The sequence below is a fragment of the Ambystoma mexicanum genome, chromosome 4p (assembly GCF_040938575.1).
Source record: "Ambystoma mexicanum isolate Mex_15411 chromosome 4p, UKY_AmexF1_1, whole genome shotgun sequence".
In the NCBI taxonomy this organism is placed as follows: domain Eukaryota; kingdom Metazoa; phylum Chordata; class Amphibia; order Caudata; family Ambystomatidae; genus Ambystoma; species Ambystoma mexicanum.
In genome coordinates, this window is record NC_090927.1 from 596,221,019 (window position 1) to 596,235,237 (window position 14,219).

The 14,219-nt window shown below is 46.8% G+C and overlaps 1 protein-coding gene across 2 annotated transcripts in view; it reads left to right on the forward strand.

The window, feature by feature from the left end:
• HCRTR2 (hypocretin receptor 2) overlaps positions 1-14,219 on the forward strand; it is a 705,534-nt gene that overhangs the window by 341,557 nt on the left and 349,758 nt on the right. For both annotated transcript variants that reach the window (XM_069606143.1, XM_069606141.1), the window contains exon 4: positions 5,794-5,909. In XM_069606143.1, the coding sequence (XP_069462244.1) occupies positions 5,794-5,909 (116 nt within the window). The remainder of the gene's footprint in view (positions 1-5,793; positions 5,910-14,219) is intronic.

The following is a 14,219-nucleotide window of genomic DNA, read 5'->3' on the forward strand; positions in this document are numbered from 1 at the left end:
ACATCTACTTCCCTGTAACAAGTGCCTCCATTCTTCACATGCCAGTTTCATGTCCAGGAGCTCCCGCTCGATGATCGAGTAATTCCGTTGACTTGGGGTAAGGGTCCGTGACAAATAAGCAATGGGATGTTCTTCCCAATCTTGTTCCTGTAGTAAAACGGCTCCCACAGCGGCGGCCGAGGCATCTGTCTCAAGTATAAATGGGTTACTCTGGTCCGGATGGCGCAAAATGGGAGCTTTACAGAGCAGATCCTTTAACTGCATGACATTTTCTTCTGCCTTGTCGTCCCAACAAAAGGGCAGGGAGTTTTTTTTTTAGTAGACGAGTAATGGGTAACACTACCTCTGAAAAGGAGGGAATAAACAGCTGTAGAAATTCGCCACCCCCAGGAATTTCTGTACCTCCTTCACTGATTTTGGGGAGGGCCAACCCAGGATCGCCTCCACCTTACTCTTATCCATCAGGATACCCTGGGGTGACAGGATGTACCCCAAATAAGGTACTGAGCTGACTCCAAACTGGCATTTCTCCCTTTTGACCAAGAGTTTGTGTTTCTTAAGCCAATTTAGGACTTCGGTAAAATGAATCTGATGTTGTTCTGGGTTTTTGGAAAATATTAGGATATCATCCAGGTAGACAATTACTGACACAAACATGAGATCTGAGAATACCCATTCCATAAACCTCTGAAACACAGCTGGTGCATTGACCAGCCCAAATGGCATTACGTGATACTCAAATAATCCAAACGGAGTACGGAATGTCGTCTTCCATTCGTCACCAGAGTGGATCCGTAAGAGGTGGTAAGCACTGCGCAGGTCCAGCTTAGTGAAGATCGTAGCTCCTTGTACTGCCTCCAGGATGTCTGTGATGAGGGGCATGGGATAACGATCCCTGATGGTAACTTTATTCAATCCGCGATAGTCAATACATGGTCGAAATTCAAGGGAATCTTTTTTCGGAATAAAGAACAAGGGGTCTCCCGCTGGGGATTTCAACGGGCGGATCAGTCCGTTTTGTAAGTTGCAATCCAAATAAGACCTGAGAGCCTTCTTTTCAGATTGAGACAATGAGAACATTCGACCAAAGGGCACTAAAGCGTTGGGAAGGAGATCAATTGAACAATCTTCTGGCCTGTGTGGAGGTAGTTCAAGGGGGTTCCTTTCTGCAAAAACCATCTCAAAGGACGAGATGTCCATGGGAAGGGAATGTACCCCAATCGTACTTATTGGCGGAACAATATGTGCCTTAGCTTCCATGTAAAGTAGGTCCTTTAATCAAGCTTTTTGACAAAAACCCGAATCAAAACTGATACTGTTAGTGGACCAGTTGATCTGCGGGTTGTGTTTGCGTAACCATGTGATTCCTAAGATTAGTGGAAAGTGCGCTGCACGACTAATGTCAAACTGAATTGTTTCCAAATGTTGCTGTATGGACATCTTCAAATGTTCTGTAGTCTGCGTGATGGGTCCAGAACTAAGTGGACTATCATCCACACCTTCCACCTTCTGATCTTCTTTCCGGTCGATTCTGCGTAGGCCAACTTTGTCTGCCCATATGGTATCTATGAAATTTCCAGCTGCCCCACAATCCAACAGGGCCAAAGCATCAATCTTGCGTTGATCAATCATCAATAGTACTTTAAGTACCATCATTCGTGAATCCTCCAATGGATTAGCAGGACCCACAGATAATGACACATAGGGACTGGCAGTACCCCCTTGGCTTCCCGTCCCTCCGAGGACCGAGGTTTCTCGTTTCCCGCCTTTCGGGAAGGAATCTCTGAGCAATTCTGTATCTGATGTTGGTCTGAACCACAATATGCGCATAACCCCAAATCTCTCTGTCTCTTTCTTTCTTCAGAGGTTAAAGAAGGATGAGTGGTACCAATCTGCATAGGTTCTTCCGAGCATATATGAGCAGAGGACGAGGAAGGATGGAAATTGGTAGAGAAAGTCGGATTGCGGTTTCTCCGTCTTTCTAGTCTTTGCTCATGAAGCTTATGTTCAATCTGTACAGCGGCTGCCAACAATTCGGGAAAAGATGCTGGTTGGGGAGATCTGGCTAACTCATCCTTGATGTCTTCTCGTAGCCCTCTTCTGAAAATGACGAATTGTGCTTGCTCTTGCCGTCCAGCTTCTGTGACCAAATGTTTGAAAGCAGAGATCTAAGGGAGGACATCTGTCTGCCCTTGGCGCACATCTAACAGATCTTCGCCTGCTGCAAAAGTTAGTTCAGGCCTCTCAAAGTTCTGTTTTAGTCTTGCAATAAAGGCCTCATAGTCTTGAAGTGCCGGATCCGCTCCAGTCACTAACGGGGTAGCCCAGGCTAAGGCATTTCCAGACATATTGGAAATCATGAAACCCACCTGAGCATGACTGGTGGGGAAGGTATTGGGCCTAAATGTGAAATGGATACTACAAGCCTCCAAAAATTCTTTTAACTTCTTAGGTGTTCCATCATATTTCCCTGAGGGTAGGGCCATGGGTGGTAAATATACCTGTCTGTATTCTCTGGCAGTTACCAGTTGTTTCAGCACATTATTTTCAGTCCTTAATGTCTGTACCTCAACAGATACTTCTGCTGAGAGGTTTTGGACAGCTGCTACCACCTCCTGCAATTGTTCAGTAGTAGCCATCCTTGGATTTGGGCATTGCAAACTGTCAACCCTCTGGGGCTGAACCTCCCACAACTCCGACTTTCCCTCTTCCCCTTCCTCCTCACCTGACAAACAGTCCAGAATTGAAGAGATCTGAGGTCTTCAGGCTCGATAATCCTTCTTCTTCTCTTTTTTTTTCTGAGTGAGTGTCTCTCTCCCGGAAAGAAGCCACAGTGTTATGCTATTAACAAGCACTGCCTGCGGCCCCTCTCCCGAAAGGGACAGAATGGGGAAAAAGCCCACTGGGCACAAAAAAACCCAACAGCAGATGAGCAATAGTCGGCGTCAGGCAGTGTGGATGCAGAGTGGAATATGGGCTCCAATGGAATATAGAGAATAGAAATGCTGGATATTCCTAAACAACAATCTCAGTACAGAGTATGGGATGGAACTAGAGCCAGCGGCCCACCAACAAAAGTTAAGGAAACAGCACAGGCAGGGTGTTCCGAGAAGCAACAGGAATGAGGAAGAGAAACAGAACGCAAGGAGAGAGAAGCAGTATGAGGTAAGGAGGCGGGGAAGGGACCCTGTAGAGAGGAATAGGAGCGCCGCAGTTCCCAGAGAAGGCAACCACCCGGAGAAAGAACCGGAGAGGAAATGAAGGAAAGAAAGGAAACTAGCGTTGTGGCAACCGGAGAAGCACAGCCGTAAGCGAGGCTGACTGAAGCGGGTTGCAACGCACAGTGAACAGGGAGGGTGTGGCTAATAAGCCTCCTCGTTGACTGCTGCAGCAACACTAGACCGCTGCCACTAACGCCAGGAGGAAAAAATGTGACGGGCACCTCAATGGCGCCTTGCAAGCCGCGACCACAGGGTCCACGGGAGGCGGCGCGTGACAATAGTTAATACCTCTGAATATCTTGGCATCAGGTACTCAGATGATAGATAGATCCTGGAAAAATCCAATAGAGAAATTGTTGTTGCAAATAACTAAGTTGATAAGGGAATTTTCTGTGGCTGGAATGCTGTCTCACCCACTCTCAAATTCTCTGAAGGAAAGTCCTGTAGAGTTACTTGCTATGCCACCCGATAAGAGATTTGACTGGGTGTGAGGGAAGCTGCAGCCAGAGATATCCTTTATTATGACACACATTTGACCCCTCTACTCTCTAAATTACAAATAGCACCAGTATTGTGGAGGATAGACAGCTGGCTACATTACAAGGAAGATAGTGAGCAAGTTTATACTTGAAGATCTTCTGGCCGTTGATGTTGGTTATAGAAGCCGTGAGGCTGCATTTGTTCTGAACAATCTGCATTTGATAGGGTTATTCTTGACATGTCAACTCTATTTTCTCATTTTTATTAGTGTGTTATAGTTTGCAAAGAACGTTTTTATTTCAGATCAAAATATAAAAGGCAAACAGTAGAAATACATTTAAAATTGCATAATAGTTAAGATACATCAATGAGGCCTCATTACGAATTAGGCGGTGTGTGTTATATGCAGTGGTATTACTGTATACTGCTGCATTATCGACATGATATGATGGTATTCTGGAGCCTTAAGCATTTAGGAACCTCTGACCTGAGAATAAGAAATAGTGAAGCTGCACAGCACACACGCATGCCATTTTAAAGTTGCACAGAATACTGACCTGTTATGCTGGGGTTTGGAGCACTTTCCATTCTTACCCTATACATTAAGGTTCAAGAGATCTTTAAAGTATATCAACATTTGTTTCCAAAACAAGACAGCCTCTTGTTTGTATTGATTTTTTAAATTGTACTGAAATATGTTACTTTTGACTTCAATAAAAATTGTATTTATATATTTTTATCCACAATAAACTTTAATTACTATTACTGTGAAAAGACAAAACCTGAAACCACATAAAATGCAACAAACACTCATAGACAGCACTGCACAAATCTCCTTATGAAACGTAAAATTGCACAAATGAGTGCATACATTCCCAGCAACCCCATCCTGACACGCTGCACAGTCTTCCTAGTCAAATCATAGACACACATCATTCTTTTCCTACGACTCTCTGGGAATGCAAGTATTAATGAAAGTTGCCATCACATCAGTATACTCATGCCCATCGGCATGTCTTAAAGTCTTTCTCCTAATACTGGCACCTGAAGATGGAAACAACCCAACCTACACCATGATGTATAGTCTGGGTGCAAGCCCCTGGAGGAACCGAATCGGCAGTGGAAAATATATGGGAGTAGCGCGTCATGGACATCAGTGCAGGAGCAGTGCGTCATGGACATCAGTGCAGGGAATTAGGCAGACTTTATTGTCTTTGATCTCACTGGCCTAATACACCATAGAACACAACAAGGCTAAAGGAAGGGGGCGCCTCTGGGGAAGCATTGAGGTTGATAGAATCATTCCTCAACAACTGCATTAATAAAACTAGGTTGGGCATAGTAGATTCCTTAATACAGAGGGTCTGGCACAGCATTCTAAGGGATCACCCAAGGCTCTCCCCACCTCTCTTCAATGAACACTGTCTCAACTAACAGATCATAGCAGGTCAAGATTCAGATAACAACATCAGCTGATACTCAAACCCACTACAGTATCCATATAAGCAGGTCATATCCAGGCAACGCCCCAAATGCATGGCCTACCTTTAGTACTGAAATAGGGAGAGTCTTCTCTGTCTCAGTGGTGGCAAATTGGGCCAAACTCAGCCGTTCATCCTTCCGAGGTCGATAAATGAGCACCAAACACCGTGTGGTAATAAGCAGCACTCAGATACCCGAAGATTTGTAGCGCTATATAAATGTCAAAAACAAACAAACAAACAATTTAGTTGTCTCCTAAGGTCAATTTAATAGTTAAGGGAACCAACTTCCAGCTCTCGCCACATTAGAAAAATGTGTGCTAAGGATTCATAATAATACTGTTAGAATAACACATTTCAATGTTCTGCTATCATCAATATTGCGCAACTCACGGTGACCATGCTGCCCTATTCTTTCAGGTGTTATTTTTTTGTTATTCATTTTCAGAATGGTCTTTCAGGCAGAGCTCTGCTCAGTGATGTAGGATGATGTTAAATTTCTGATCACTACAGATGTTTATGACGGTAGCAAGTTCACTCTGTTGTAACAATTGGGTCGAGTAAGAAGTACAACGTTTACACTCATGCACATGTTTTGCTTTATCTTTCAGGTGAACTTTATCCCAAAGTATACCACATCTGTTTTTTCTTCATTACGTACATGACACCGTTGTGTCTGATGATACTTGCCTACTTACAAATATTCCGTAAACTCTGGTGCCGACAGGTAAGACATGCTAAACATCATGTGACCTTTGTGTGCTGCTTTTAGGAAGCAGCCTGTCTTAAAGTCATTAAGTCAAAATAGGTACACGTTTTCAATGTATTGACAGAGCCCCCAACATCAAGTATTTGTATATGTTTATTTATGTTGTGCACCCTGCCCAGCGGCATCTGACTGCATTTCTTACAAGGTTACAGGTTAAGTTGCAGGTTGAAAAGCCTCAAATTACAGATTCTTGAGGTGAAGGTACGTAATAGCAGGCACAGGTAGTAGATATGAATACAGACATATATTACAGTAACAATTGGAAACATAATATATACACTTAGGAATATACTTATGAGTACATATGATTATTACAAGTTGTTTGGGCTGTCCGCCTAAACAAGTCTAGTCAGCGCAGGCAGTAACATAGCATAACAGATATGTACAATCAAAGTCAGGAGGCGGCTAGGTCTTGCTCTATGAACCAAGATTTAGCTTTGTTCTTAAATGCAATTAACTGACTTCATTTCTGAGAGTGTTTGGGAGTGTGTTCCAAAGTTTGGATGCAAGAACTGGAAAGCTGGACCCCCCCTGAATTTTGTAGATCTCAGTGGTTGGGTAGCTGTATGTGCAGAAAGGCGGTTGGCCAGGTATTCTGGTGCTTGCTTAGTTAGGCACTTGTGTGTAAGTGCAAGGGTTTTAAGAGATATTCTGTGTGCCACCGGGAGCCAATGAAGGTTCCAACTAGTGTCAGAGATGTGCGCTTTTTTCGGGATATTAAGGGCTGCTCTGATAGCATTATTCTGTGTTACTTGAAGCCTGTTGATGTTCTTTTGACTAGTACCCAGATATAGGGCATTGCAATAATCAATGTTGGCCATCACAAGAGTTCTAGCCAAGATGATGCAGTTAAGAGTGGTAATGAAGGGTCTGCAGGCTGTCACAAGTTTTCACATGTATGCTGATGCTGAGACCACTGAGTTGATTTGTGTTGTCATCGAGAGGGTAGAGTCAAGGTGGATGGCCAGAGTTTTAGTATTGTTCAACACCTTAATTTTGATGCACCACGTATTCATGGATTTAAACATCCCTGACCAGCCGTGGCGCAGCATGGTGCAGCGACCCTGCAGCAGTGCCAGTTATGCCCCCAATCCCGCTCTGTACGTCAAAAACATCCGCACAAATCCCCTACAAAGCGCAAAGGCCAGTGGACCAGCATACAGCCCCCCAAAAATGAAATTGCGCAAAAAACGCCACTCAGCCCACACACAACAACCCAATCACGTGTAAAACCCCATATGCACCCCTCAAAATACGCGTACCCTGCTGGCGCCAGGCCTATTGTGTGTAAAACTACCCGCGCACCCTTCGGAATACACGTACCCCGCTAGTGCCAGCCCAATCATGTGTAAAACTACCCACGCACCCCTCGGAATACGTGTTCCCCACTAGCGCCAGCCCAATCACATGTAAAACTCCCCGTGCAGCCCTTGGAATACACGTACCCCGCTCACGCCAGGCCTATCGCATGTAAAACTCCCCGCGCACCCTTCAGACTACGCGTACCCTGCTCACGCCAGCCCGATTACGTGTAAAACTCCCTGTGCACCCCTCGGAATACACATACCCCGCTCGCGCCAGGCCTATCATGTGTAAAACTACCCACGCACCCCTTGCAATATGCGTACCCCGCTCGCGCCCGGCCAATCACGTGAAAAACTCCCTGCGCACACCTTGGGATACGCGTACCCCGCTCGCGCCAGGCAAATAGCATGGAAAAAGTCCCCCCGTGGTGTGTGCTGGCTGCGGGGCATGGCCAGGGGTTGTAGGGGTGTCTCCTGTGGTGTGGGATGCCTGTGGGGCATGGTCAGGGTGGATGGGCTGCCTGCGGGGCAACGTCAGGGTGGATGGGCTGCCTGTGGGGCATGGGGAGGGTGGATCGGCTGCCTGTGGGGTATGTCCTGGGGTGATGGGAGTCTGCGGGGCATTGTCAGGGTCGATGGGCTGCCTGTGGGGCATGTCCAGGGGTGATGGGCACCTGCCAGCAGGCCCCAACTCATGCCCCCCCACAAGTGATGGGCACTTGCCAGCAGGCCCCGACACATGTCCCTCCACTGCCCTCCCATTGACGGCAACCTGCCAGCAGGCCCTGACACATATCTCTCCACCCAACCCCCATTGAGGGCAACCTGCCAGCAGGTCCCGACACATGTCCCTCCACCCCACCCCCATTGACGTCAACCTGCCAGCAGGCCCTGACACATGTCCCTCCATCTCACCCCCATTGACAGCAACCTGCCAGCAGGCCCAGACTCATGTCCCCTCAAATACCACGTCATAACAATACAGACCCATGCCCCTAATGCCAACCCAATTGCCACCCCGACCACCCAGTACAAACACGCAACCATCCACTGCACCCACTCCCTAGTAAATTGCCCATGCCATCAGAGTCTGAAAAGAACCAGCATGCCCATGAATAAATGTCCTACAGACCCACACAGTGGCAACACATGACTGAGCCAATGCTCATAGAGACATGCACGAAACCAATGAGAGTAGACCACACCAATAATGAAGAATCAGGAAATGTATTAAAAATAAAACAAAATGACAACATGAAAACCACACATGCAAATGAAGAAATAACGAATGCAATATGAAAAAGAAAGTAAAATCCAAGGAAAAATGAAAATCCAAGACATGAAAAATGAGAAGTGTTCCATTTCCAAAGTCCATAGAAAAAAATAAAACATTGAAAAGCATAAAAAACCTTTACTCCATGGGATGATGTAAAAAAGAAAGTATGTACATGTGCAGAACTATTTATTTTGAAGGGTCCATGATCCTAAAACAAAATGAAACCTACAAAAAACACTATGTAAAACACAACTATATACAAAAAGTGGAGCAAAGTCTGTGTACTCCAAATCATAAAAATACTAAATTTAACCTAAACATAAATAACTATATACAAAGGCGGCGGGCTAGTCCGACGTCTCACTTTTAGATGTCCCGGGCCAGAGCATCATCAAACTCCATGTCGATGTTCCGGAGGTGGGCCTGTTACCTGGCCTCGAGGTCTTGCAGGGATGCAGCCATGGCATCCTCCTACTCCCTGCGAGTTGCCTCAAGGCACTCGACCCGCCTCAATGCCTGGTCCATGGAGTTCTCTGCTCAGACCATTGTGAGCCGTGCCATCTCTGCCTGCCACTGCTCTGCATCTATTTGCTGGCCCAACTGCTGCCACACGGAAGACACTGTCATGATGCCTACCCCCGGGCATCCGGATCGAGTCCATCAGCCCCGGGAGCAGGCATCCAGATATTCATTAAAACCCCAACAGCCCCGGCTGGGGGCTGTTTGGATTCAGTCCTGGCGCCTTAGGCACCAGGCTCATCATAGAAATCAGTCCTGGCACCATAGGCGCCAGGCTCACAGACTTTACTTACCTTATGCAGACCATGCTGCAAATGAGTCCAAGCCAATGTGAGGCCTGGATGGGACTATTTTATTACAGGGACTATTTTTTACTCGAGTGTGGTTCTTGGGAACTTCTTACCTGGGACTACTTTGCAGGCTATTTAAACCACGCCCAAACCGCAGCTCATGTTTCGTATTATTCTGCATCCAGCAGCGTAACGCTCACTGTGTCTGCAAGTCAGCATCCAGTCTTCTGCCACGCCCGCCTCGAACCCAGAGCTCCCAGACAAAAGGAAAAGAAAGGAAAAGAGGTTAGATCACAGACATTATTTGATTCCTTACCTGATTCCGGACCCAGCACATCTCCGAGCCTGGAAAGGACATTATTTCAGCACGCGTCGCTTCGCCAGCAGCAGCGCCGCGTAATACTCACCAGTCCACCGCATCTTTCAACTCGGCGCTGGCTCCATCATTTTCTTCGTCGAAACCCAGCACCTCAGTGGAAAACAAAAGGAATAACAAGGTGAGCCGAGAAAACCAACAAAGACAATTTCTTTGCCACCATAGGCTTACCTGCTTTACCACCGGAGGTATTATCCTTTAATTCGCTGTATCTTTCTATGTCGCACCTATAAAGGGAGAGAAAACAGCAAGTTAAACTCATGCAACTTTTACCGGACAGTGTTTGGTAATACAGACTCTTACCTGAACACCAACAGCTGCCTCCAGGCAATATTATTTTGGACCCAGCTGCAACCTAACGAGGGAATGGAACAAGAGTGAACATCGGACATATTGAACTCTTTGAACTTTATAGACAACGGAGTCAATATTCCTCCAGAACTCCTCCAGTACCTTCAAACCAGTGAAGTAACTTGTATCTACGTGCCCCTGCATGCCATGCAGGATGGAGAGCTCATCATTTAAAAACATAAGGTGAGGTTATCAAGAGGGGATATCGGAGGTGATTAGTGGGGAGAACGAGAACAGTCGGGGGGGGGCATCACTAAAGTCCACGGGTGGCTAAATCCCTTTCTCCACTTGTAGGAGAATACTTCTATGAGTCCAGCAGACAAGATTAGGCGGGCCAGTCCAGACTGTCATCTCTTCACTACGCATCACGTTGGTGGAGACCGCAGCTGTCCGGGTCCGATCGACGGCCCTTTGGGAACCAGGTGAGCGTAACAGAACACAAAGCCTATCTACAAATCCCCACCCGGGCGTAATGGAGACCTCAGAAACCGACCAACTAGCCCAATTGTTAGGAGAACTTAGGGCAGAAGTGCACTCCGCGCGCCAAGAAACTAATGCCCTTAGGAGAGAACTGATTGTGTCAAAGGAGCACACTGTTGATCTTGCCAGGCAACTGCTGCAAAACCAAGCCGGGCAAACAGGACTACCTGGACTTGGAGGGAATTCAACCCCCGTTTCATCGAGCAGCCCTGTGCAAGTGGTTCTACCAGGGAGCATTCCTTTATCTCCACCCGAATGCTTTGCTGGGGACCCGAAAAGGTTTGCCATGTTCATGAACCAATGGCGCTTGCACTTTTTATGCAGACCAGGAGCTTTTCCAAATGACCAAGCCAAAGTAGCCTTTGTACTGTCATACATTAGTGGCAGTGCAGCGGATTGGTCAATTTCATTAGTCAACCAGGATGACCCTCTTCTTCGGGATTTTCAGGGTTTTCAATTGAGCATGGAAAGAATATTCGCCAGACATTCACAGGGACAGGCCCTGGATAACGAACTTCTATCCCTATGACAAGGAAACCAGGACCTGCTAACTTATATCGCAACCTTCAATAGGTTGGTGGTGGAAACCGGATGGCCAGAGGTAAAGCGAATTACATTATTTCATCGTGGACTTCGGGGTGAACTCAAAGATGTTTTGGCCCAAGTTGTGAACCCACCTCAGGATTGCGCAGAATATATAGACTTAGTGGTCCATCTAGACCACCAACTTCAGAATAGAAAAGCTGATCGAGCTAAGTTTGAGAATCGGTATTGGTTAAACCCAATGTTACTCCCAAAGGAACAGATGCATCAGAACCAATGCAGATTGGGGGGCTGAAAAAGCCTTCCAAGAACTGAAATTGAAATTCACGCCGGCACCTGTCTTAAAGCATCCATGCCCCAAGCTCCCATACATAGTTGAAACCAATGCATCCAGTTTAGCCATGGGGGCTGTCCTGTCCCAGAAGGATCCGGAAACCGATCAACTTCATCCAGTAGCATTTTGGTCCAGAAAATTCTCGGCCCCCGAATTAAACTATGCGGTTACCGATGAAGAGTTGTTAGCCATCAAATCCGCCTTCAAGGCTTGGAGGCATTATCTTCTCGGTGCCAGGCATACCATTACTGTAATCACTGATCACAGGAACTTGCAGTATTTAAAAACAGCCAAGGCCCAATCATCACGTCAACTTCGATGGGCCTTATTCCTTGCCGAATTTGATTTCGTGATCACTTATCGACCTGGTTGTAAGAATGGTAAGGCAGACGCTTTATCCCGAATTGGGATGGGAGAAGCATATTCAAACCCGGAACCGGTGCCTATAATTCCTGAAAAAAGAATTCTTGGGATAACTACTCTACAGACCTTAGAAGATGTTCATTTAAACAGCCAACAACTTTTCGATTCAGCAGCCCTGCAGGACTGGGTTAAAAAGGGCCCAGATTATTCAGTTGTCAATGACCTACCTTACTATCAAGGGTGTCTATTTCTACCACACAAGGAACTACAAGAACAAGTCATCTCCAATTACCATGAAGCTCTGATGGAAGGGCACCCAAGTATTGCAAAAACTGAAGCTAAAATTAAAAGACAATTCTGGTGGCCTGTCATGATCTCTGCTTCCAAAAGGTCAGGGTTTTCCCAACTCCCTTGGAAGCAGATCCATAACCCAGGTTCCGAGTGCCAACCAGTCCCAATTGGGGCCTTTTGGACCCAGACCTGGCGCCAGTGGCACCAGGCTCATAAATATGCCCAGTCCCAGCGCTGGAAGCGCCGGGCTCATAATGCTTGGGTGGACTTACCTGCAGCAGACCATGCTGCTTACTTGCCTGCCAGTTGAGCCTCTGATCCTCTTCTGTTTGGAACTACTTTTCCTGTTGGGTGGGGCTGGAGCCACTCCCTAGATTTAGAACACTGGAACTCTTCTGGAAGGCAGGAACTCTTTTCTTACCAGGAACTCTTTTCTTACTTAGGCGTGGCTGTGGAAGGAGACACCTAAGCACTACAGGAGGCTATTTAAACCACACCCGGTGGATGAATCTTGCTTTGCGTTATTCTGCACCCTCTGCAGCAGGACGCTCATCGTGTCTTCTGCATCCAGTCCTGGGCCTAAGGAAAAAGGCTTACCATCCTGAATCCAGTCTTCAGCAACACCTATAAAGACAAGAAAGAACAGGTTAGCATTCCGGCATCTGAAAGGCAAAGGCTTACCATCCTGAATCCAGTCTTCAGCAACACCTATAAAGACAAGAAAGAACAGGTTAGCATTCCGGCATCGGAAAGGCAAAGGCTTACCTACTCTTCGTGCGCTCCGGAGGTCGTCATACTGCATTCTGGCATCTGAAAGACAAAAGCTTACCAACTCTTCGCACGCTCCGGAGGCCTTCGGCGCTGCATCCGCATCTGAAAGACAAAACAAGGTGCGTTTAAAGACATTGGGGAACTTTAATACTCACGTGCCATTACTCCTTTCCACATCTAATCCAGTGGGTATTCCGGCACCCTGCAGCCGCTCCGAACTCGTACCTGCAAAATAAAAAGACAGTTAGAGCGCATCGTGAAGCAGGCAACAAGCGCTTACTCACGTGCTTCCAGGCGCTTCTATTCATCACACGGGCTCCATCTTCAACTCACTTCAGCCCGTCATCCGCCATCGCCGGAACCCTGCAAAACAAGAGACATCATTACTAAAGACTTTAAAAAGACATTTGAATGACTCGAAACTTACCGTTCGTGCAGTAAACGACGGACAGCAGTCCTCTGAAGTCAAGAGGCCTGCGCTACCTATCCAGTGAAGAAATTGGCTACAGCACCCTGCCCCGAGGCAGATGGAGAGCTCGGCATTCACTTACCTAAGACATCTTACTCTACACGTCAGGCATACAGTGCACAGAGGTCCAGCCCAAAGAGCCAACCGGGTGCTACACATCACCTTTGAAGATACGGTAGTCGCCCAGTCAAGACCGGCGCCTCTGCGAGAATCAGGTGAGCGTTACAGAACGCAAAGCCTACCGCAAAACTCTCGCCCAGGCGCTATGGAAACCTCGGATACTGACCCCCTAGCCCGGTTACTTGGGGAACTAAGGGCAGAAGTGCATGCAACTCGTCAGGAAACGAATGCTCTAAGAAGGGAACTAATTATTTCCAAGGAGAGAACAGACAATCTTGCTAGACAAGTGCTACAGTCACAAGCCGGACAGACCCCGTTACCCGCATCAGGGGCAAATCTTCCTTCAACATCCTCTATGAATCCAGTGCAGATCCACCTACCTGGGAATGTACCTCTGGCTCCGCCCGAGCGATTTTCTGGTGACCCAAAGAGGTTTGCAGTATTTATCAATCAGTGCCGGTTGCACTTCTTATGCCGGCCAGCAGCCTTTCCAACTGATCAAGCTAAAGTAGCTTTTGTACTTTCGTACCTTAGTGGCAATGCGGCAGACTGGTCGATCCCTCTAGTTCATCAAGATGATCCGGTTCTCCATGATTTTCAAGCCTTTCAGCTTAGTATGGAAAAACTGTTCGCAAGACATTCACAGGGACAGGCCTTGGACAATGAGCTTCTTTCGTTGCGACAGGGTAATCAAGACCTTTTGGCTTATATTGCATCTTTCAATAGACTAATAGTGGAAACTCAATGGCCTGAGGACAAAAGGATTACGCTGTTTTATAGA